General features: G+C 39.0%; 1 protein-coding gene across 6 annotated transcripts in view; it reads right to left on the bottom strand.

Annotated features, from left to right (window-relative positions):
• The window catches only part of FER (FER tyrosine kinase), a 447367-nt gene that overhangs the window by 21689 nt on the left and 401522 nt on the right, over positions 1 to 24156 (bottom strand). For all 6 annotated transcript variants that reach the window (XM_045500490.1, XM_045500514.1, XM_045500498.1 and 3 more), the window contains one exon: positions 8521 to 8675. In XM_045500490.1, coding sequence (XP_045356446.1) covers positions 8521 to 8675 — 155 coding nt within the window. The remainder of the gene's footprint in view (positions 1 to 8520; positions 8676 to 24156) is intronic.

The raw sequence follows: 24156 nt of genomic DNA, 5'->3' as shown, positions 1-24156 counted from the left end.
AGTAAGAAAACTGAATCAGTAATTGGTTTGTTCACATTTTCTATTTCTTCATAATTCAGTCTTGGTGTATTGTATATTTTTAGCAATTTATTTCTTTTTCCATGTGTTGTTGGCATATTGTTGTTCATAGTAGTCTTTTATGATCCTTGGCACTTCTGTGATATCAGCTGTAACTTCTCTTTCATTTCTGATTTTGAGTCCTCTCTCTTTTTTCTTGGTCAGTAGAGCTGAAGGTTTCTCAGTTTTGTTTATTTTTTTTCAGAGAACAAGCCCTTAGTTTCACTGTTCTTTTTTTATTTTCTTTTTTGTCTCTATTTCATTTATTTATGCTCTGATCTTTGCTATTTCCTTCCTGCTACTAACCTTGGGTTTTGTTTATTCTTATTTTTCTAGTTACTTGATGTATAATGTTAAGAGATTTTTCTTTTTCTTTTTCCCAAGAACTTCCCTCTTAGATTTGCTTTTACAGCATCTCATAAGTTTTGGTATGCTGTATTTCTGTTTTGATTTGTCTCAAGGTGTTTTTTGATTGCTATTTTTGAGTTCTTCTCTAACCCATTGGTTTTTCAGTAGCATGTTGTTTAATGTCCCAGAAATTGTGAAATTTCATACCACCGTGGTCAGAAAAGATGCTCGATGTGATTTCTATCTTTGAAAATTTATTAAGACTTGTTTTGTAGCCTACTATATGATCTGTCCTGAAAAATGTTCCATGCGCACTTGAGAAGGATGTGTATTCTGTTGCTTTTGGATGAAATGTTCTATATATGTCTATGTAGTCCATCTGGTCCAGTGTGTCATTTAAAGCCCATATTTCTTTATTGATTTTTCAGTCTGGATGATCTCTCCATTGATGTAAGTGGTGTATTGAAGTCATCTATATTATTCCTGTCTATTTCTCCCTTTACTGTGTTAATATTTGCTTTATGTGTTTAGGTGAGCCTATATTGGCTATATAAATATTTACAAATGTTATATACTCTTGTTGCATTGGCCGCTTTATCATTATGTGATACCCTTCTTTGTCCTTGATTACAGTCTTAAAAGTCTATTTGGTGTGATATAAACATAACTAACTTAGCTTTCTTTTGATTTCCATTTGCATGAAATATCTTTTCCTGTCCGTTCGCTTTGAGTCTGTGTATGTCCTTGTATCTGCAGTGAGTTTCTTGTAGGCAGCATATAGATAAGCCTTGTTTCTGTTTTTCTTTGTAGGCATTCAGTCCTTTGGTTGGAGAATTTAGTCTATTTACACTCAAGGTAATTGTTGATACATATGTGCTTATTGTCAGTTTGTTAATTGCTTTCTATTTGTAATTCTTCTGTTCCTTTATTTTTCTGTTGTTTTCCTTTGTGGTTTGATGACTTTCTTTAGTGGTATGCTTGAATTTCTTTTCTAAAAAGAAAAGATTTTTTTCTTTTCTAAAAAAAAAAAAGGGTTTTGCTTTGTGGTTACCATGAGGGTTATATAAAACAACCTATATTTATAACAGTCTATTTTAAGTTGATACCAAGGTAGAATGGATTTTAAAGCTCCAAAAAAAAATACTCTCCCCTACAACATTTTGTTTCTGATGTCATGGTTGACATCTTTTTATTTTGTGGTTATTGTTATTTTTGCTACTTTTGTCTTTTAACAAAGCTGGCTTTGTAAATGATGAATCTATTACCTTTACTACATATTTACCTTTATCAGTGAGATTTGTACTTTTATGTGTTTTCTTGTTACTAATGAGCACCCTCTCTTTTCAGTTTAGAGAAGTTATTTTAACTTGGTTAAGAGGCTGGTTTAGTGGTGATGAACTCCTTAGCTTTTGCCTGTCTGGAGAACTCTTTGTGTCTCCTTCAATTCTGAATGGTAACTTTGCCAGGTACAGCATTCTTGGTTGGCAAGGTTTTAGTTTCAGCACTCTGAATATATTGTACTACTCTCTTCTGGCCTGCAAAGTTTCTGCTAGAAAATTTGCTGATAATCTTATAGGGGCTACCTTGTATGTAACAATTTGCTTTTCTCTTGCTGATTTTAAGATTCTTTCCTTCTCTTTAACCTTTGACATTTAAATTATAATGTGTCTTGTCATGGGTCTCTTTGGGTTTACTCTATTTGGAACTCAGTGTGCATCCTAGATCTTGGATATCTGTTTTCTTCTCTAAATTAGGGAAGTGTTTTTTTTTTTTAATGTTATTTTTGAGAGACAGACAGAGCATGGGCAGGGGAAGGACAGAGAGAGAGGGAGACACAGAATCCGAAGCAGGCTCCAGATTCTGAGCTGTCAGCACAGAGCCTGATATGGGGCTAGAACTCACAAACTGTGAGATCATGTATGACCTGAGCCAAAGTCAGCTGCTTAACCAACTGTACCACCAGGCATCCATCAATTAGGGAAGTTTTTAATCAATGTTTCTTCAAATAAGTTTTCTATCCCTTACACTCCCTCTTCTTCCCCTGGGGATTCTATAATGCAAACGCCAGTCTGCTTGATGGTGTCCTATAAGTACCTTGAGTTATCTTCACTTTCTAAAATTGTTTTTGCTGCTCTTATTGGGTGAGTTCCACTGCTCTATCTTCAAGTTAACTGATCTTTTCATCTAGTCTGCTGGAAACCCCCTCCAGTGTTTGTTTGTTTGTTTTTTGTTAGCTCAATGATTGCATTTTTTAGCTTTGTGACTTCTGTTTGGTACTTTGTTAGATTTTCTCTCTCTTCATTGAAGTTGCTCACTATGTTCATCTGTTCTTCTCCTGAGTTTGGTAAGCATCTTTGTGATCATTACTTTGAAGTCTTTATCAGGCAAATCATTTATCTCTGTTTGACTAAATTTTTTTTCCTGAGGTTTTCTTTTGTTCTTTCATTTGGAACATATTTCAACGTTTCTTCATTTTGCTTGACTCTCTGTGTTGGGTTTTATGCACTCGATGAAACAGCCACCTCTCCCAGTCTTGAGGAAGTGGCCTCATGTGATACATGAATGCCATCAGTCAACCTTGCCCTAGCTCTTTGTTGTCTTCAAATCTTTGTGATCTATTTTGTTTTTAATAGCTCACAGCAGTTGAGGGTGTTCCTGGACCTATCAGGGTCCAAAAGAATCTCAGCACCAACACTGAGTTTGATTTGCAGCCAGAGCCGAAGCTACTGGCTAAGGTCCCACAGTCTAATGGGACTACACATGTAAGTCCCACTGGCCACCAGATCCAGGTGATCTGGAGTTATCTCCTGGGCAGCAGTTGCAAAAATTGGGGCTCCAGATGAGTGCATATGCTCCCTTCTGGGAGAAAGCAGTGCGGTGGAGCGAGGCAGAGGGAGAGTGCAAAGATGGTCCACAGCCTATGTTACCTGAGCCTCTAGATTGTGCCAAACCTGAAGGCTGTCTCTCAGTCTGAAGCTCCTGCCTTCTTACATAGTCAGCGGTTGGTGTGCTCCCTTGAGGAATGATGGCTTGCCAAGAACTTTCTCTCTCAATACAGTCCTGTGGGACTCAGGAATGCAAGTCCCCCTTGGTCACCAGAGCCAGATCAAGGGGCATTCTCTGGATGGCAGCCCCCAAAACTGGGGCACCAGGTGTGTGTAAGAGCTTTCTTCTGAGAGATATTGGTGCTCTGGTACACAACAGTGGCAGAGTGTGAGGACTGTGCTTGCCCTAGAAGGTCTCTGGAAAGAATTATAGTCAGGTCTTGGATGTATGTTCAGTTAGAAGCCTGCCCCTCTGGCTGTAGCTCTCACACAGAAAGAAAGAACTCTTGGGCCTGTTGCCTCTTACTGTGCTCTACAGGTACTAGCTGTTTAAGACCTTTTTCTCCATTGGTTATGGTCCTGTGGGATCTGTGAAACTAAGTCCTGCTGACCACCAGAATCCAGGTGATATAAAGATGTTCTTAGGCATCATCTGCTAAAACTTGAGCACTAGACAAAGGTATAAGATCCTTTCTGGGAGATTCCAGCAAGCAAGGTAGAGGGAGAGTGAAGAGATGGTGTGCGCTGGACTTTGTTTCTGGACAGAGCCTCCACAGGCCTGTAATCAGGTGACATACATGAAGCCTGTTCTCAGGCCAAAGCTTGTGGGAAAAGCAAGTAAAGACTGTGGGCATGTTGCTGTCTGTCAGGGCACCAGGGTGGTAGTCTGCCAAGAATGGTCTCCAGTTGTTACAGTCACATGGGACATAGGAATGCAAGCCCCCTGACCTCCAGAACCTGATTATCCTGGGGTGTTTCCTGTGCAACAGCTACATAAACCAGGGTACTGGACATGTGTAAAAGCTCCCCTCTGAGAGATACTGGTGCCCTGGGGGTGCGGCAGAGGGAGAATGTGAAGATGGCGCTTGCCGGCCTCCATTCCTAGAAAGTATCCCCAGCCGACCCCTAGATGTGTGTTAAATAAGATAACCCCTCAGGCTGATGCTTTAAGGCTAGCAAATGAGCTTCTTTCACATGACCTGTCCATTAGCTGCTTCTGCTCTGGACCCTAAGCAGGTGATTCCAAGCATGGGCCCTTTTAAGAATTGTTTATACGTTCCTTGTAGCCTCTTTGGTTTTCAAAGGTACATGTTTTGCAAGCTCATTTCTTAGGTGCAGGTCTTAAATGCTGGTGAGTCTGATGTGTGGGGGCTTAAATAATTCACTCCTCAGGGAGAAGCTTTAAGTTTTTAGTTCCCTCCCGTTTATGGTTCTCTGCGCTGGGGATGAGGTTTATGGTGAGATTGTGTCTCAGCCTGTCTTACCTGCTGTGATACACTTTTCCCCCTTGTTTGTCCAATATATGGCAGTTGCGTAGTTTCTAGGTTTTTTGTTTGTTGTTTTTTTTTCTTTCTTTCTTTTTTTTTTTTTTTTTTGAGAAAATTGTTCCATATGTAGCTGTAGACTTGGTTTATCTGTGAGAGGCTGTATGACCTGGGGATCTTCCTGCATTGTCATCTTTTTTTTTTTTTTAATTTTTTTTTTTAACGTTTATTTATTTTTGGGACAGAGAGAGACAGAGCATGAACGGGGGAGGGGCAGAGAGAGAGAGGGAGACAGAATCGGAAACAGGCTCCAGGCTCTGAGCCATCAGCCCAGAGCCTGACACGGGGCTCGAACTCACGGACCGCAAGATCGTGACCTGAGCTGAAGTCGGACGCTTAACCGACTGCGCCACCCAGGCGCCCCCTGCATTGTCATCTTGAACCAGAACCTCGTTGGGTAATTTTAATGGGCTAAGAATAACTTGCAATTGTACAGGATTTTGCTACTTTTCCATCTCATTTGAACCTCACAAATACCCTTACTATCTTCTCATCTTGCAAATTAGAAATCATAGGTGCAGAGAGGTAGATGCTTGCTAAGGTCATGCAACTAATGACGTAACTAGTAGGAGTCTGGCCCTGGTGGTTGATCCAGGACTCTTTTCACTGTAAACCTTGCCTCCCTCTCATTTCAGAGTACTTATTTATGTCATGCTAATTCAATTAGAGGATGCAGCAGCCCCACATTCTTCAGTGACAAATGAAAAAATGTCTTTTGCAATTTTCTTTTTTTGATTATTTCTTAGTTGAAGAGGCATACGCTATTTGCCCTTTTCAAAGTACTTTTGGTAACAGCTATATTGAGGATGGTAGCAACATGTGCTGAAAAGGCTACTGAATATGCTACCACTCTGTGTTTAATAAGGGTGGGGGGATATATATATGCAATTATGTGTTGTGTGGCTAGAGATGGGTGGGAGATGGGCATCTGTGTCACTGTAAGCCCTTTACTATTGCTCAATTTAGAAAAAACAAGGATATTTGTCATTTTTTTGAAAAATTAAATGACAGCAACACTAATGACAAAATAATGGTGAACTTATGTTTAACTCTATGGCTGTAAAGCAAAATTTCTGAGAGGTTCCTTAGACTGAAAGATTTTACCATCAACCTTGCTCCCACACGTCATGAAAGACTTGTGCAGTATTTCAGCTACTCTGAGGCAAGAGTGAAGAAAAATAATCAGTGGGAAAAAAGACCCTTGGAAAGGAGGCAAGTTTTTACTACCAATCATAAACCAGTATTTGCATACAACACGAAAGAAACATAAGAAGAAGTAAGTTTTTCAATAGATTCTTATATTTTTCCCTCTTGTTAAACTCTGAAGGACTCCCTTACTGGGTTGGGTAGTAAGTATTCCAGACTTCTTTCTCATCTACTGTTAAAAATCTCTCCTCCATTGTCATGTAAATTGTTCTGCATTGTATTAAGTTGATATTAAAGACTGCCAAAAAAATCTCCCTCATTGCCAACCAAAGATCTTCACACCTCTTTTATTATTTCCAATGCTGTAGGTCAGGTTCTAAGAGCTATTTGAAAATAGAATTTTGATTTGTAAACACTTCAGTCACCTTGAAATTCAACTAAAATACATTTTGATTGAAAGGCAGAATTTTACTTGGCATAATTGCTTAACAGGAAGAGGACTTTCAAAGGCAGTGAAGAAGATCTGGCCAACAGGGTTAAAACAAATTTTAGAGAGCTAAATTTCAGGGTCTCCCAAGTCCAGTTCCAGCCCCTTTGAAGGGATGCTGTAAGAATCGATGAGAAGGGGTTAACCATGTTTTGTCCTTTAAAGAAAACCTCTGCATAAGTAACAAGTTAAAATCTTTTATCCCGTGATTGTTATTCATAGGAATATAATCTTAGGGTAATATCACTGTGGAAAATAGCAGGGCTGCCATTTTCTTTATATTCTGTGGAATGGTGGAATTAGTCTGTGATCATATAAAAATTTATCTTGCTAGCACTTGGGAAGACAAATTAGAGTGAGGTTTAACATCCTAGTGTTAAGTTTTGAAGTTAAGTTTCTAGTCCATTAGTGGGAACTAGAACAACTTAGTCAATTGCTCATAATGACAACCACATACAACATATACTGTGTAGTATCATGAGTATCCAAAACACAAAACAGATCCTAGTGTCTGAAGCAGCCCCATCTAACATCCAAACCAATCCTAGAGTTACCATATGACTCTTAGTGTATATCCAGAACAACTAATAGGTACTCAAATCCTCATATACAAATGTTCATAGCAGCACTATTCACAGTAGCCAAAAGGTGAAAAGTGCTCAAATATGAATCAACAGATGAATGGAAAACAAATTATCAATATATACAGTGGAATATTATTCAGCCATAAAAAAGAAAGAATTACACATGCTACAACATCGATGAACCTCAAAAACATGAAAGTAAAAGAAGCCACACACAAAAGGTCATGTATAGTATGATTCCATTTACACGAAATATGCAGTATAGGTAAATCCATAGCAATAAAAAAGTAGACATGTGGTAGCCAGTGGCTGCAGGGAAAGGAGGAATGGGGAGTAAATAGGCAAAGGGTATTACTTTAGAGTGATGAAAATGTGGGAATTAGAAGGAAGTAGTGGTTGTGTAACATTCTAAACAGTACTAAATACCACTAAATTATTCACTTTAAAATGGTTAATTTTATATAAAATTTTAGCTCACTTAAAAGCTTTGTTTTTAACTTAGGCATTAAATTGAGGCATTTATAAATGCCTCATTTTTCATGATGAAGTAAATTTTCATTTTAAATCAATAAAGAGTCATTTTATGATATTTCAATTCAAAACATACCCATTCACCAACCCATGGCTCACATGCTGCTTCCCTTAATGAAAATGTAATTTATAATTTCACTTAAAGCACAATCTCTCTCCTTTTAATTCTGAACTGTTACCCATCTTGTTACAGCCCAGTTTATCCCAACCACAGATAACACAACCTCAATTTTTTCCATTATAATGACATACAAAAAAATCCCTGCTGTTTTAAAATGCAACTCCTCTCTCTCCCTCCAACATTTATACAAGTTCCAGAGACTAAAATGCAAAGAAACCAAGGCAGTTTTCAGAGTGAGAAACTATGGACTTAACAAATTTTAAAACCTATTATTAGATGAGGTTATTGGACCAATTACAAGACATCTGAAAGCAGTGGTCCAGAGCCACAACAACACTTTAACAGTTAAATTATACAGTGAACGTAAAAATCATTTTTTTTATTAAAAAACCCTCAGATATATAGTCATATTTAAAAGTGCTTATAAGTACATCCATCTTTTAAATCTAGCAATCTGAGGGGCGCCTGGGTGGCTCAGTCGGTTAAGTATCTGACTTTGGCTCAGGTCATGATCTCAAGCCCCTCATCGGGCTCTGTGCTCACAGCTGGGAGCCTAGAGCCTGCTTCGGATTCTGTGTTTCCCCCTCTCTCTGCCCCTCCCCTGCTTGTGCTCTCTCTCTGTCTCTCAAAAAATGAATAAATGTTAAAAAAAAAGTTTAAATCTAGCAATCTTACATATAGAAATTTGATCAATAAGGTCAATGAATTAGGTTTCTGCCCAAGTGTAAGTACAAAATATGAACACTTAAATATTGTTGTGTTGATTTTCAAATCATTCTAACTTGGGCTCTGCCTTACTCCTCCAACTTTGCTTGTGAATGTTTTGTGCTGATGGAATACATTTTTACCACCAAAAAGAAAAACAGTCTATTCTTACCATAATTGAGAGCTTCTGGTGCTGTCCATTTAATGGGAATCTGCTTTAAGCCAGAAGATGAATACACTCCACCATCCTCTTGACGAGACATTCCAAAGTCACTGATTTTCAGAACGTTATTTTCACCTACCAGGCAGTTTCTTGCAGCAAGATCCCTAGGTTACAATAAGACATGGAAAATACCTATTAAAACAAATTGAAAGCTGCTTTCACATTTATGACTTCCACACTTTGCATTTTTTACATTTGCAATGTATTTATAATGAGGTTAAGAATGCTTGTGATTTACCAGTCCTTCTCATCTTTTCTGTCATAGGAAAAAATCACCAGTGAGAATATTTGCATAGGGAACAGGCCCCATGCTAATTTGCTAGGCACTGCATATATTTCCATTAAATAGAAAAACACGGATTCTAGGGTTAAGAGAAAAATCACAGGAGAGGCTAAGCAAACTTGGCATTATTTCTCATTGGACTGTTTTACATAACTTTCTGTGATGATGAAATATTCTCTATCTGTGCTGTGCTGCCCGATAGGTAGTCATTAGCCATGTGTGACTATTGAACACTTGGAATGAAACTTGTGTGATCGAGAAACTGAATTTTTAAATTTACTTTCAGTGAATTAAATTTAAATAGCTGTATGTCATTAGATAGCCTTTGGTTGTTGTAGCCTTAGAGCTTCCCAAAATGTAGAGAATGGCTGAGGTGCCAAGACAGGCTGGGGACTCTTTCTCTTCTGACTGCATTGGGGACAGCCAAAACTCTGCATGATCTGGCTCTGTCTCTTCCACCACATCTTGTTCCATTCTACATAATTTCTAAATTCTACCCATACTGGGCTTCTTTTTGTCCTTAAATGCAGGACAAGTCCCTGAAACATGACAAGCTTATTTCCACCACAGGGCCTTGCAGATAGCTGTTCCCTTCGTGTGGAATGTTTTCCTTCTAGGTTGTAGCATAGCTGACTCCTCTTCATTCATTCTTAGCTCAACTGCCTTCTTCTCATAGAAGTCTGTCTTGACCACCCTTAACTGCTAAAGAAGACAGCAGTGAGCATAACAGATGAAGTCTCTAATTCTAGTGAGAAGCCCTTCAATAATCAAATCCCTATATGTACCTAAATGTTTATACATTTTTATATATGTATATATGTAGAGAAGGTATATGTATGTCCAAATATATACATATATACACAAAGAAAATCAGATAATATGTCAAATGGTGCTGAGTATTAAGAAAAAAAGTTTTATAAAGGGAGAGATTTACTAGAGTGAATCCTATTTTAATTTTTTAAATTAGTTTTCTTTATTTTTGAGAGGCAGAGAGAGACAGAGCGCATGTGGGGGAGGGGCAGAGAGGGAGACACAGAATCAGAAGCAGGCTCCAGGCTCTGAGCTGTCAGCACAGAGCCCAATGCGGGGCCTGAACTCATGAACTGCGATATCTTGACCTGAGCTGAAGTTGGATGCTCAACCGAATGAGCCACCCAGGTGCCCCAGAGGGAATCCTATTTTAGACAGGCTGTTAGGAAGGTCTCTGATAATGTGATATTTGATCAAAGACGTGAAAGAAGTTAAGAAGGAAGCCATGGGGATATCTAGAAAAGCATTCAAGATGCGATAGATACAAAGACCTTGAAATTGGTACATGCTTGGTATATTCAAGGAACATTAAGGAAGTCAGTATAGCTGGTGTGGAATGAGTTACAGGGAGACACTAGTAAATTTAATCAGGGGGTTAGCCAGGACCAGATGATGTTTAGCTTTTTCATAGTTAAGTTCCTTGGATTTTATTCACAATAAGCTAGGAGGTAACCAGAGAGTTCTGTACATAGGAATGATGTGATCTTACATTTTGAAGGACTATATCCTATTGTGGGGAGAATGGACTGGCAGAACCAGAGAGGAGACTATCTCAGAAGTCTGGGAGAAGCAACAATAGCCTACACTAAGATGGAGTCAGTCAGATTTGAGATATATTTGAAAAGTACAATCAATAGGATTTGCTGGTAGATTGGGTGTAGAATAGGAGAAAAAAAGAATCATGATGACTTCAAGATATTTTGGCCTGAGCACCTGGAAAGATGGAACTGACATGTACTGAAATGGGGAAGGTTAGTGGGAGGGCTGAGGACTAGATTCACAAAGTTTGGTGGAGCCAGCCAGTTGCCTCCTACTGTCCATTTCCTCCTCTTTTTTTTTTCAACGTTTATTTATTTTTGGGACAGAGAGAGACAGAGCATGAACGGGAGAGGGGCAAAGAGAGAGGGAGACACAGAATCAGAAACAGGCTCCAGGCTCTGAGCCATCAGCCCAGAGCCTGACGCGGGGCTCGAACTCACGGACCACAAGATCGTGACCTGGCTGAAGTCGGACGCTTAACTGACTGCGCCACCCAGGCGCCCCACCTCCTCTTTTTTAGTAAAAGAATCCCAATTTTAGCTGAATCTATTGTCATCCATCTAAAAACTCCTGTATTTTCCAACTTCTCCTGCAATGAGATGTGGCCATTATCTAAGTTCTGGACAATGAAATGCAAGCAGAAGAGATGTCCGAAATATCTAAGAAATGTCTTCAAAAGGAGGAAATCTCATTATATTTCTCCCTCCTGCTAATACAAAAAGGAAGCATACTGACGTTGGGAAAGCATCAGGAGATAAGGGGTCTGGGTCCCTACTGGAATTAGAGAATGCTTTCAACTAGAGACTGAGTGTAGAGAGGAAATAGAGGTGTTCAGGGACTAAGCCCTAGAGCACGCCATCATTTGGTTTGTTGTTTTGTAGGCTTCCCCTCATTTCTCTTGTAGCTTTCTCCTGAAGTGGACTCCAGTCACACAGTATTACAAGGTAGGCAACATCAGTGTCTGAAAAGTAATAGAAAGCACATATTTGTGCCCTGAGGAACTAGGAAAAGAGGTCCTTGGAAGTGTAGGGAAAATCATAGAGGTCAAACAACCAAGAGAAGAGGATTACCTGGTTCCATGTTTGAACCCACACAAGTCTCAGGCTGAGCCCTAAGCAGCACATTTGATGGGCAGACCTGAGCCCATTTAGAGAACTAAACTCATTTAAACCACTGCCCATGTCTCAAAGTCATCCGTAAATGTCTCACACAGGGCAAACCAAAACACAGGCTTTGAGGCAGTAATTGTGATTTGAATCATTAAAAGACAGAATTTGCAATCTGACCCTGAGTTGATTGCCTGCCAAAACAAAAAAAATCAACAATATCCTGCAGAATTATAACAGGGATTTTGAGCCCACACAATGTAACATTCACAGTATCTAGGGCACAATTCAAAATTTCTAAACATACAGAAAAGAAGAAAAATGTGATCAATTCTAAAGGGAAAAGCAATCAACAAATGCCAACATGATAGTAACCAGATATAAAGCAGCTATTATGACTATACTCCATAAACAAATGAAAACACATTTGAAATTAATAGAAAAGCAGACAATCTCAGTAGACAATAAAAACTGTAAAAACTATAGAAATATAGAAACTTAAAAATAAATATCTGAAATGAAAAATCCCTACATAGGATCAAAAGGATACTGGTGATAACAGAGAAAGAGTCAGTAAACTTGGAGATAAACCAGTACAAAATACCCCAGCTGAAGGACACAAAGAGAGGAAAATAGAAAAAATGAAAAGAGAATCAGGGACCTATACAATATCAAAAGACTGAAATACATGTTATTGGAGTCCCAGTAGTACAGGAACAAAGAGACTGAGGCAGAAAATCAGTTTAAAGAAATGGTGACTAAAGAATTCCCCTATTTAGTTAAAAGAATTAAATTTGCATATTCAAGAATCTCTGTGAGCTCCAAACAGGATAAAAATCAAAGGAAGAAAAAAAAAAAAAAAAACAACATATACACATACCCTAATCAAGCTGCTAAAATCCAAGGAAAAGAAACCCTCTTAAAAGCTGATAGAGAGTATGACACATTTGCTACAGAAAATGATTCAAATAATCACATATTTCTAAAAAAAAATTATGGGGGCAAAAGGCAGTGAAATAACATCTTTCATTTCTTAAGATGGCAATTCTTCCCAATTGATCTATAGGTTTAATGTACACCCAATCAAAATTCTAGCAGATGTCTTTGTCAACCCAGAATTCCATAGCTAGCAAAAATACCCTACAGAAATGAAGGCAGAATAAAGACATTGTCATATGAAAGAAAGCAGAGAGAACTCATTAACAGCAGATCTACTCTACCAGAAACACTACAAGCAGTGTTTCAGGCTACAGGGAAATGCAAGAAATCTGAAATTTCAGGATGGAAGGAAACACAACAGGAATGGTAAATTTGTGGGCAAATATAGATTTTTTCCCTTTTAAATTCTTTAAAATGTGACTGAATATTGGAAATGAATATTATAGGATTATCTGACCAGGTTTTCAATGTATGTAAATGTTACACATAGGACAACTACCAGATAAAGGTTGGATGTTAGCAAAAGGACCCATACGGCTGCAGATTTTCTACATTTTACATGAAGTGATACAATATTAGCTCTAAGTAGTCTGTGGAAGGTTAGATGTATGCGTTGTAATCTATAGAGTAACTCCTAAAAAAGGTGTAAAGAGATAAAGCTAAAACATCAAGAGATCAAATTAAACAGAATGGTAAAAAAATATTCAAACATTATAATAGTCAAAAAATCAAATATTCAAAGTATCAGTATCTAGACTAAAAAGTGGTTATTACTACTGATTCTATAGACAGAATAAGATATAGATAATAACAGTTCTATATTTACAAATATAAATTTGGTATCCAAAGATATTCCCAGAAAGCAAATCCAACTCAGATGGGTTGATTAGTAAGTTCTATCATACATTCAGGGAAGAAATATCAAAATTATGGAAACCTTTTCAAAAAAATAGAGTATTCTCTAAATGATTTTATGAGACCAGTAGAACTATAATACAAAACCTGGAAAAGATACTATCAAAGAAATTACAGAAAAATACTCTCATGATGCCAGAAACAAAATAATGTCAAATCAAATCCAGTAATATATATAAAAAAATAACATGTCATGACCAAGCAGGGCTTATCCAATAAGGCAAGGTTGGTTTAACATATGAAAATTAACGTAATTCACTAGATTGACAGAATATAGGGAAGAAAACCCCATGATCATTCCAATTGATACAGAAGAAGCATTTGACAGCATTCAGTATTTGCTAATGATAAAATGTTCAGCAAACTGGAAAGACTAAAGAGCTTCCTCAACCTGACAAAGAGCATCTACAAAAAATTCAACCACCACATCATACTTAATGGTGAAAGACTAAATTATTCCTCCTTGAGATCAACGCAAAAATGCCTGCTTTCACCACTTATATTCAAACGGACCTCTATTCTTGAGGTCCTAGGCTTTGAAATAAGGCATGAAAGCAAAAAAAAAAAAAAAAAAAAAAAAAAAAAAGCCACATATATCACACACAAGTAAAACTAGCCCTATTGGCACTATTCACAAACATTTTTTTTTCTATAGAAAATCTCAGGCTAGAGGAAAACACAGGCAGTAACCTCTTTGACATTGGCTGTAGCAACTTCTTTGTAGATATGTCTCCTGAGGCAAGGGAAACAAAAGCAAAAATAAATGATTGGGACTTCATCAAAATAAAACTTCTACACAGTGAAGGAAACAATCAGCAAGATTAAAAGGCAACCTACAGAATGGGAGAAGATATTTGCAAATGACCTATCTAAAGAAGAGTTAGTATCCAAAATGTATAAAACTCAATACCCCCAAAACTAATCTAATTAAAAATAGGCAGAAAACACGAACAGACATTTCTCCAAAGAAGACATCAAAGATGCTCAATATCACTCATCATCAGGGAAATATGAATCAAAACTACAATGAACTATCACCTCACACCTGTCAGAATGGTTAAAATCAACAAGACACGAAACAGGTGCAGGTGAGGATGTGGAGAAAGGGGAACCCTCTTGTACTGTTGGTGGGGATGCAAACTGATGCAGCCACTGTGGAAAATAGCACAGAGGTTCCTCAAAAAGTTAAAAATAGAACTACCCTAAGATCCAGTAATTGCACTATTAGGTATTTACCCAAATGGATACAAAAATACTAATTCAAAAGGATACATGTACCCCAACATTTAAAGTAGCATTATCTATAATAGTTAAATTATGGAAACAATTCAAGTGTCCACTGACTAATGAATGAATAAAGAATATGTGGCGCATACACACACACACACACACACGTAATGTATATTATTATATAATGGAATATTACTCAGCTATAAAAAATGAAATCTTGCCATTTGCAACAATGTGGATGGAGCTAAAGAGTATTATGCTAAGTGAAGTCAAGTCAGAGAAAGACAAATAAATACCATATGATTTCACTCATATGTGTAATTTAAGAAGCAAAACAAATGAACAAAGGGGGAAAAAAAAGAGAGTGAGGCAAACCAAGAAACAGACTCCTAACTACAGAGAACAAACTGATGGTTACCAGAGGGGAGGTATGTGGGGTGGGTGGGATGGAAATAGGTGATGGGGATTAAGGAGTGCACTTGTGATGAGCACTGTGCTGTATGGAAGTGTTGAATCTGTATTGTGTGCCTGAGACTAACATTAAACTGTATGTGAACTAAGTGGAATTTAAATACAAATTAAAAAAAAAAATCTTAGGGAATTTACATACCAAGAAGTAGAATAAATGAATTTAGCAAGGTTGCAAGATAAAAGGTTAATATACAAAATTCTTGTATGCTAGCAGCAAATACTTGGAAAATAAAATCCATTTATAGTAACGCCACTAAAATATCTACAAATAAGTGTAGCAAAAGACAACCAAGTCCCTTATACTTAAAACTACAAAACTTGACGGAGAAAAAACAGTGAATAAACCAATGGAAAGATAGTCATACTGTGCTCATTGAGAAGACTCAATATTGTTAGGATGGCCATTTTCTGCAAATCTGTAAATTTAATGCACTCTGAACCATTGTTCTAGCAGATGTCTTTGTAAAATTAAACAAGCTGCTTTTAAAATGAATATGTAAATAAAAGGTCCTAGAATAATCAAAATAATTTTTAAAAAGTACAGAGTTGGGGATGCCTGGATGGCTTACTCCATTAAACATCCAACTTCAGCTCAGGTCATGATCTCGCAATTCGTGGGTTCGAACCCCACGTCGGCCTCTGCTTTGACAGTGCAGAGTCTGCTTGGGACTCTCTCTCTCTCTCTCTCTGCCTGCCCCTACCCTACTCATACTTTCTCTCTCAAAATAAATTTTAAAAAGTACAGAGTTGAAGGGCTTAACCTAAATTGATTTTAAATCTTAATACTGTTCAGTAAATGCACAAAGATATGATAGCTCATTGGAACAGAAGGTCAAGAAATACATTCACAAATGTATGGTTGGCTCATTTTTGACAGAATTACAATGGCATCAGTGCACATCTCTGAATCTTAGTGGGCCGCTGAGGCTTGGGGTAAAATGCCATTAGTCTTGGTTAGAATGATCTTTTATTCACCACAGCATCTTAGTCGTTTACAGAATTTCTGTGTTCATGCTTTCCTCAGAATAATGCCTACACTTTACAACTGCATATACTTCCATTGTCATAACTATCTTCAGTTTACCACTGGCTTAGAGGTTTGTCCTCTGCAATGAGGATTACAGTTCTGTGAGGGATCAATCTAAAACCAATTTAGAGATACCTTCAATCAATGTAAATAACATTTCAGTAACATTTACAGAAAACTCTACCTTTTTGGGGTTGCGTGAAGTTCAAGTGACTGGAAATACTGCCTTTTTGGCATAATCTGTGAATTAAAACCTTAGGCCTTCAGGCAATCAACACGTACTGCACACTCGATGCTTGCCTAATGTTCTAATAAGTCTTAAAGAAGATAGGAAAAGCAGATATGATCTCTGGACTGAGACACTGATGATCTAATTTAGAAGGTAAGGCAGACATATACCTTTCTCCCTTCTTCTCCATACTTTTCTTTATTAAGCTTGCTATTGCCCTGAGTCAGAGTCTGGGAAACACACTGGTTATCCCTGCCTCTTCATGCATGAAACTGCTAGAGAACAAGCTTATATGAGCCTGTGTGTTACAGACTGCAAATTCTATAGGAACTCAGAGATGAGAAATCTCATAATAGGCTGGTGTTGTCGTTCACAGGAGGTATCAGAGATAGCTATATCTCACCACATGCAGAGGAACAGAACAGCAAAAACTGCTGACTGCCAAAAGGTTATGGAAATGTTCTACTTATGTCTGCCGAGTAATCTTCCTTGAAGATACAAAGTCAAACTTCTGGTTGTGTACCAGAGGTGTCTTACAAAGTCATACATAATATGAGATAGGCTAATTAAGGATAATATGAGAACAGAGAGCAGTTATAGGAAATCCAACTCCAGCAGGAAATAAAGAGGAGTAAATTTTCTTTGCTATCTGGAAAGCACAACAGTGGGCATCTTGCTCTGTGGAGATGTTGTCTTTTAGAGCAAATACTGTAGTAAACTAGGAACAGCCAGGAGGCCGAGCCAGGGTTCTCCTTGTCTTGATGCGTTACCCTAGACATCATTTACTGCTCGTAGCTATGATTACACAAAGTGAGGATTTATCCTTCACATAGGAAAGGAGTTAGAGAAATATTTGTGTTTTGTTTTTGTTTTGTACAGAAACTATGCCCACTGGTTCTGGCCAGTACTGAGCCACAAATAACTAGCAACATTTAGGCCCTCTTTAAGGCCCTAGGGTTTTCTTATATATCTGACTAAAACATAGCATAAAGCCAAAAATGGTAGTGTGTGGGGAAATAGTAAATGAAGCAGATATTTGATGTAATCAAATCATGTACCACTTAATCCATGCCCAATGGCTACAACTTTTGAATTTGAAATAACAGAAGAGCCCAAATTGGTTACCTTTAAGAAGTGACTCTTCAAACTGCCTCCCTTAAAAACAAACAGGAGGGGAAGAAGATGGCGGCGTAGGAGGACGCTGGGCTCACCGCGCGTCCTGCTGATCACTTAGATTCCACCTACACCTGCCTAAATAACCCAGAAAACCGCCACAGGATTAGCAGAACGGAGTCTCCGGAGCCAAGCGCAGACAAGAGGCCCACAGAAGAGGGTAGGAAGAGCGGTGAGGCGGTGCGCGCTCCACGGACTGGTGGGAGGGAGCCGGGGCCGAAGGGCGGCTCGCTGGCCAAGCAGAGCCCCCGAGTCTGGCTTGCAAAAGCGGAGGGGCCGGTCAGACAGAGTGTGTTCCAACAGCAAGCGCGACTTAGCATCTGGGAGGTCATAAGTTAACAGCTCTGCTCAGAAAGCCGGAAGGCTGGAGGACAAAGGGAGGGAGAGCTGCTGAGCCCCCGGACGACAGAGCTCAGTTTGGTGGGGAACAAAGGCGCTCGCCAGCGCCATCTCCCCCGCCCATCCCCCAGCCAAAATCCCAAAGGGAACCAGTTCCTGCCAGGGAACTTGCTCGCTCCACGCAAACACCCAACTCTGTGCTTCTGCAGAGCCAAAACTCCGGCAGCGGATCTGACTCCCTCCCGTTGCCACAGGGCCCCTACTGAAGTGGATCACCTAAGGAGAAGCGAGCTAAGCCTGCCCCTCCTGCCCCCGTGCACCTTGCCTACCCACCCCAGCTAATACGCCAGATCCCCAGCACCACAAGCCTGGCAGTGTGCAAGTAGCCCAGATGGGCCATGCCACCCCACAGTGAATCCCGCCCCTAGGAGAGGGGAAGAGAAGGCACACACCAGTCTGACTGTGGCCCCAGCGGTGGGCCTGGGGCAGACATCAGGTCTGACTGCGACTCCGCCCACCAACTCCAGTTATACACCACAGCACAGGGGAAGTGCCCTGCAGGTCATCACCACTCCAGGGACTATCCAAAATGACCAAACGGAAGAATTCCCCTCAGAAGAATCTCCAGGAAATAACAACAGCTAATGAACTGATCAAAAAGGATTTAAATAATATAACAGAAAGTGAATTTAGAATAATAGTCATAAAATTAATCGCTGGGCTTGAAAACAGTATAGAGAACAGCAGAGAATCTCTTGCTACAGAGATCAAGGGACTAAGGAACAGTCACGAGGAGCTGAAAAACGCTTTAAACGAAATGCAAAACAAAACGGAAACGACGACAGCTAGGATTGAAGAGGCAGAGGAGAGAATAGGTGAACTAGAAGATAAAGTTATGGAAAAAGAGGAAGCTGAGAGAAAGAGAGAGAAAAAAATCCAGGAGTATGAGGGGAAAATTAGAGAACTAAGTGATACACTAAAAAGAAATAATATACGCATAATTGGTATCCCAGAGGAGGAAGAGAGAGGGAAAGGTGCTGAAGGGGTACTTGAAGAAATTATAGCTGAGAACTTCCCTGAACTGGGGAAGGAAAAAGGCATTGAAATCCAAGAGGCACAGAGAACTCCCTTCAGACGTAACTTGAATCGATCTTCTGCACGACATATCATAGTGAAACTGGCAAAATACAAGGATAAAGAGAAAATTCTGAAAGCAGCAAGGGATAAACGTGCCCTCACATATAAAGGGAGACCTATAAGACTTGTGACTGATCTCTCTTTTGAAACTTGGCAGGCCAGAAAGGATTGGCACAATATTTTCAGTGTGCTAAACAGGAAAAATATGCAGCCGAGAATCCTTTATCCAGCAAGTCTGTCATTTAGAATAGAAGAAGAGATAAAGGTCTTCCCAAACAAACAAAAACTGAGGGAATTTGTCACCACTAAACCAGCCCTACAAGAGATCCTAAGGGGGATCCTGTGAGACAAAGTACCAGAGACATCACTACAAGCATAAAACACACAAACATCACAATGACTCTAAACCCGTATCTTTTTATAATAACACTGAATGTAAATGGATTAAATGCGCCAACCAAAAGACATAGGGTATCAGAATGGGTAAAAAACAAGACCCATCTATTTGCTGTCTACAAGAGACTCATTTTAGATCTGAGGACACCTTTAGATTGAGAGTGAGGGGATGGAGAACTATTTATCATGCTACTGGAAGCCAAAAGAAAGCTGGAGTAGCCATACTTATATCAGACAAACTAGACTTTAAATGAAAGGCTGTAACAAGAGATGAAGAAGGGCATTATATAATAATTACAGGGTCTATCCATCAGGAAGAGCTAACAATTATAAATGTCTATGCGCCGAATACCGGAGCCCACAAATATATAAAACAATTACTCATAAACATAAGCAACCTTATTGAGAAGAATGTGGTAATTGAAGGGGACTTTAACACCCCACTTACAGAAATGGATAGATCATCTAGACACACGTTCAGTAAAGAAACAAGGGCCCTGAATGAGACATTGGATAAGATGGACTTGACAGATATATTTAGAACTCTGCATCCCAAAGCAACAGAATATACTTTCTTCTCGAGTGCACATGGAACATTCTCCAAGATAGATCATATACTGGGTCACAAAACAGCCCTTCATAAGTTTACAAGAATTGAAATTATACCATGCATACTTTCAGACCACAATGCTATGAAGCTTGCAATCAACCACAGGAAAAAGTCTGGAAAACCTCCAAAAGCATGGAGGTTAAAGAACACCCTACTAACGAATGAGTGGGCCAACCAGGCAATTAGAGAAGAAATTAAAAAATATATGGAAACAAACGAAAATGAAAATACAACAATCCAAACGCTTTGGGACGCAGCGAAGGCAGTCCTGAGAGGAAAATACATTGCAATCCAGGCCTATCTCCAGAAACAAGAAAAATCCCAAATACAAAATCTAACAGCACACCTAAAGGAAATAGAAGCAGAACAGCAAAGGCAGCCTAAACCCAGCAGAAGAAGAGAAATAATAAAGATCAGAGCAGAAATAAACAATATAGAATCTAAAAAAACTGTAGAGCAGATCAACGAAACCAAGAGTTGGTTTTTTGAAAAAATAAACAAAATTGACAAACCTCTAGCCAGGCTTCTCAAAAAGAAAAGGGAGATGACCCAAATAGATAAAGTCATGAATGAAAATGGAATTATTACAACCAATCCCTCAGAGATACAAACAATTATCAGGGAATACTATGAAACATTTTATGCCAACAAATTGGACAACCTGGAAGAAATGGACAAATTCCTGAACACCCACACTCTTCCAAAACTCAATCAGGAGGAAAGAGAAAGCTTGAACAGACCCATAACCAGCGAAGAAATTGAATCGGTTATCAAAAATCTCCCAACAAATAAGAGTCCAGGACCAGATGGCTTCCCAGGGGAGTTCTACCAGACGTTTAAAGCAGAGATAATACCTATCCTTCTCAAGCTATTCCAAGAAATAGAAAGGGAAGGAAAACTTCCAGACTCATTCTATGAAGCCAGTATTACTTTGATTCCTAAACCAGACAGAGACCCAGTAAAAAAAGAGAACTACAGGCCAATATCCCTGATGAATATAGATGCAAAAGTTCTCAATAAGATACTAGCAAATCAAATTCAACGGCATATAAAAAGAATTATTCACCATGATCAAGTGGGATTCATTCCTGGGATGCAGGGCTGGTTCAACATTCGCAAATCAATCAATGTGATACATCACATTAACAAAAAAAAAGAGAAGAACCATATAATCCTGTCAATCGATGCAGAAAAGGCCTTTGACAAAATCCAGCGCCCTTTCTTAATAAAAACCCTTGAGAAAATCGGGATAGAAGGAACATACTTAAAGATCATAAAAGTCATTTATGAAAAGCCCACAGCTAGCATCATCCTCAATGGGGAAAAACTGAGAGCTTTTTCCCTGAGATCAGGAACACGACAGGGATGCCCACTCTTTAACCCTGTTGTTTAACATAGTGCTGGAAGTTCTAGCATCAGCAATCAGACAACAAAAGGAAATCAAAGGCATCAAAATTGGCAAAGATGAAGTCAAGCTTTCGCTTTTTGCAGATGACATGATATTATACATGGAAAATCCGATAGACTCCACCAAAAGTCTGCTAGAACTGATACATGAATTCAGCAAAGTTGCAGGATACAAAATCAGTGTATACAAATCAGTTGCATTCTTATACGCTAACAATGAAGCAACAGAAAGACAAATAAAGAAACTGATCCCATTCACAACTGCACCAAGAAGCATAAAATACCTAGGAATAAATCTAACCAAAGATGTAAAAGATCTGTATGCTGAAAACTATGGAAAGCTTATGAAGGTAATTGAAGAAGATATAAAGAAATGGAAAGACATTCCCTGCTCATGGATTGGAAGAATAAATAGTCAAAATGTCAATACTCCCCAAAGCTATCTATACATTCAATGCAATCCCAATCAAAATTGCACCAGGGGCGCCTGGGTGGCGCAGTCGGTTAAGCGTCCGACTTCAGCCAGGTCACGATCTCACGGTCCGTGAGTTCGAGCCCCGCGTCGGGCTCTGGGCTGATGGCTCGGAGCCTGGAGCCTGTTTCCGATTCTGTGTCTCCCTCTCTCTCTGCCCCTCCCCCATTCATGCTCTGTCTCTCTCTGTCCCAAAAAAATAAATAAACGTTGAAAAAAAAATTAAAAAAAAATTGCACCAGCATTCTTCTCGAAACTAGAACAAGCAATCCTAAAATTCATATGGAACCACAAAAGACCCCGAATAGCCAAAGTAATTTTGAAGAAGAAGACCAAAGCAGGAGGTATCACAATCCCAGACTTTAGCCTCTACTACAAAACTGTCATCATCAAGACAGCATGGTATTGGCACAAAAACAGACACATAGACCAATGGAATAGAATAGAAACCCCAGAACTAGACCCACAAACGTATGGCCAACTCATCTTTGACAAAGCAGGAAAGAACATCCAATGGAAAAAAGACAGTCTCTTTAACAAATGGTGCTGGGAGAACTGGACAGCAACATGCAGAAGGTTGAAACTAGACCACTTTCTCACACCATTCACAAAAATAAACTCAAAATGGATAAAGGACCTGAATGTGAGACAGGAAACCATCAAAACCTTAGAGGAGACAGCAGGAAAAGACCTCTCTGACCTCAGCCGTAGCAATCTCTTACTCAACACATCCCCAAAGGCAAGGGAATTAAAAGCAAAAGTGAATTACTGGGACCTTATGAAGATAAAAAGCTTCTGCACAGCAAAGGAAACAACCAACAAAACTAAAAGGCAACCAACGGAATGGGAAAAGATATTTGCAAATGACATATCGGACAAAGGGCTTGTATCCAAAATCTATAAAGAGCTCACCAAACTCCACACCCGAAAAACAAATAACCCAGTGAAGAAATGGGCAGAAAACATGAAAAGACACTTCTCTAAAGAAGACATCCGGATGGCCAATAGGCACATGAAAAGATGTTCAACGTCGCTCCTTATCAGGGAAATACAAATCAAAACCACACTCAGATATCACCTCACGCCAGTCAGAGTGGCCAAAATGAACAAATCAGGAGACTACAGATACTGGAGAGGATGTGGAGAAACGGGAACCCTCTTGCACTGTTGGTGGGAATGCAAATTGGTGCAGCCGCTCTGGAAAGCAGTGTGGAGGTTCCTCAGAAAATTAAAAATAGACCTACCCTATGACCCAGCAATAGCACTGCTAGGAATTTATCCAAGGGATACAGGAGTACTGATGCATAGGGGCAATTGTACCCCAATGTTTATAGAAGCACTCTCAACAATAGCCAAATTATGGAAAGAGCCTAAATGTTCATCAACTGATGAATGGATAAAGAAATTGTGGTTTATATACACAATGGAATACTACGTGGCAATGAGAAAGAATGAAATATGACTTTTTGTAGCAACATGGATGGAACTGGAGAGTGTGATGCTAAGTGAAATAAGCCATACAGAGAAAGACAGATACCATATGGTTTCACTCTTATGTGGATCCTGAGAAACTTAACAGAAACCCATGGGGGAAGGGAAGGAAAAAAAAAAAAAAAAGAGGTTAGAGTGGGAGAGAGCCAAAACATAAGAGACTGTTAAAAACTGAGAACAAACTGAGGGTTGATGGGGGGTGGGAGGGAGGGGAGGGTGGGTGATGGGTATTGAGGAGGGCACCTTTTGGGATGAGCACTGGGTGTTGTATGGAAACCAATTTGACAATAAATTTCATATATTAAAAAAACAAACAAAAAAACACAAAAAAAAACCCAGAAATTGTTTGTATAACAAGCATATGAAAAACCTATTTTCTGAAAAAGCCTAAGTCATCAACTGCTTTAAAACAATGTATGTGTTTTAATGGAAAGAGAGTAGGATGCTTATTTCTCTTTGGAAAATTTTGCACACAATAACAGAAACAGAATTGTAAACCGTCTTGTGGAATGGGCCCGGACACTGCAGTTGGGCAAGGTGGAGTGTCTTTGGCAACAGAGTTGACACCTTGGAGACCAGTTTCTACTGGCCAATACCAAAGCCAGTACTGAGCTGATAGTGATGGGATCAGAGATTAGCCAAAAAAGAGATGACCAGCCAGACTCTTTCGCAAGTCCGCTGCTCATTCCCACTTCAGAATCTACCTTATTTTTTCTTTGAATAAAGCAAATATAAATACAAAAATCTTCCTACATTTCTCATTTTCAAGCATATCCTTGATTTCACTCCTA

This window comes from Leopardus geoffroyi, chromosome A1, assembly GCF_018350155.1.
Source record: "Leopardus geoffroyi isolate Oge1 chromosome A1, O.geoffroyi_Oge1_pat1.0, whole genome shotgun sequence".
Lineage (NCBI taxonomy): Eukaryota > Metazoa > Chordata > Mammalia > Carnivora > Felidae > Leopardus > Leopardus geoffroyi.
Note: the sequence above shows the minus strand (reverse complement) of the source record. Positions and strands in the feature narration are given on the sequence as shown.